General features: G+C 48.1%; 1 protein-coding gene across 1 annotated transcript in view; it reads left to right on the forward strand.

The window, feature by feature from the left end:
- The window catches only part of KIAA1279 (KIAA1279 ortholog), a 15,807-nt gene that overhangs the window by 731 nt on the left and 13,451 nt on the right, over nucleotides 1-1,625 (forward strand). Inside the window, exon 2 of the mRNA XM_009994886.1 lies at nucleotides 1,484-1,597. Within this exon, the coding sequence (XP_009993188.1) occupies nucleotides 1,484-1,597 (114 nt within the window). The remainder of the gene's footprint in view (nucleotides 1-1,483; nucleotides 1,598-1,625) is intronic.

A 1,625-nucleotide genomic window follows, 5' to 3' on the forward strand; every position in this document is an offset into this window, starting at 1 on the left:
TGACTCCGCGTCCTCAGGTGCTTCTTTAATCATGAGCAACGTTAGAGCTGCTGGCTCGCAGAAATCATTCGCCAGGGTGGGCTGTGGATGGATGCTCTTCTGTTTTCAAGCTTCTGCTGAGGCCTCCGGGCATGCAGAGCATCCCACAGTGTGTTCTCTTAAGAGGAACCGGGTGTCGAAGGAGCATCGTGCTCCCAGGATAGACGGAAGCAGGACTCCTAAGAACGGAGCAGCAGCAGATGAGCAGGTGACCTTAGCATGCCCAGAACTTCTTTCTGGTTCCTTAACTCTCAATTTGTTGTCAAAGTGAAGTTCAGGGCTACTTATGCCAAAGGTAAATTGTTCTCAAAAGTTGTGACTTGGTTGCTTTTCAGCCTTGCCTGTTATTGCTCATTCTATTATCTTTTCTTCCAAATGAGTAAATCCTGGTTTTTAGCACCAAAAGTAACAATTCCACCTGTATATACTGAAGAAAGCAATACTGAAGAAAGCAATATTGCAAAGAAAATTAGCATTTGTGATACGAAGATGCACAAAAGAGCAGGGCTGTTGCTCAGCCACTCTGCCATAACAGCTGATGTATGGTTACAGATCTGTCTCCAGACTTTATATTTAGTAGAGCAGTTGTTCAGATGCCTCTCTCAGAAATGGCTGCTCTAATTAGGCAAGGTTCAGTATTACTTCCTTAACAAACGCTGCAATGAGTCCTATTGTCTGACTCAATTCTCTCTGGAGTACCATGTCTCCACAAAATTTGCTTCTCAAGACCCAGGATAGTATTCCTGGCTGTGGCATGAGGCACAGGATATGTTTCCAGCCATCCTGTACTTGTTTCCACCATTGTAAGCACATAGCACTTCCCCTGGCGGCTCTGAGGCAGTGTGATGTAGTCAATTTGCCAGGCCTCCCCAAACCTGTACTGTGACCACCTCCCCTCATACCACAAAGGTTTCAACCTTTTTGCCTGCTTAATTGCAGCACAAGTCTCACAGTCGTGGATCACCTGTGCAATAGTGTCCATGGTTAAGTCCACCCCTCGGTCACGAGCCCATTTGTATGTTGCATCTCTGCCCTGATGCCCTGAAGCATCATGGGCCCACCGAGCCAGAAAAAGCTCACCCTTGTGTTCCCAGTCTAAGTCTACTTGGAACACTTGAGCAGCCTCATCTGCTCGTTGGTTGTGTCGATGTTCCTCAGTGGCTCGACTCAGAGGCACGTGTGCATCCACACGATGCACTTTTACCTCCAGTTTCTCTATCCGAGCTGCAATGTCTTTCCACAGGTCAGCAACCCAAATAGGTTTACCCTTTCGCTGCCAGTTGTTCTGCTGCCACTGTTTTAGCCAACCCCACAAGGCATTTGCTGCCATCCATGGGTCAGTGTAGAGATAGTCTTCTTGGCCACCCCTCTCGCTCAGCAGTGTCCAAAGCCAGCTGGATGGCTTTTACCTCTGCAAACTGACTTGATTCACCTTCTCCTTCAGCTGCTTGTGCAACCAGTCATGTAGGACTCCACACGGCAGCTTTCCACTTCCGGTGGTTCCCTACAAGACGACAGGAGCCATCGGTGAAAAGAGCAAACTGTTTCTCAGTCTCTGGTAGGTGATCATATGGTGGAGCTTCTTG

The sequence above is a fragment of the Chaetura pelagica genome, unplaced genomic scaffold (genome assembly GCF_000747805.2).
Source record: "Chaetura pelagica isolate M959 unplaced genomic scaffold, ChaPel_1.0 scaffold112, whole genome shotgun sequence".
In the NCBI taxonomy this organism is placed as follows: domain Eukaryota; kingdom Metazoa; phylum Chordata; class Aves; order Apodiformes; family Apodidae; genus Chaetura; species Chaetura pelagica.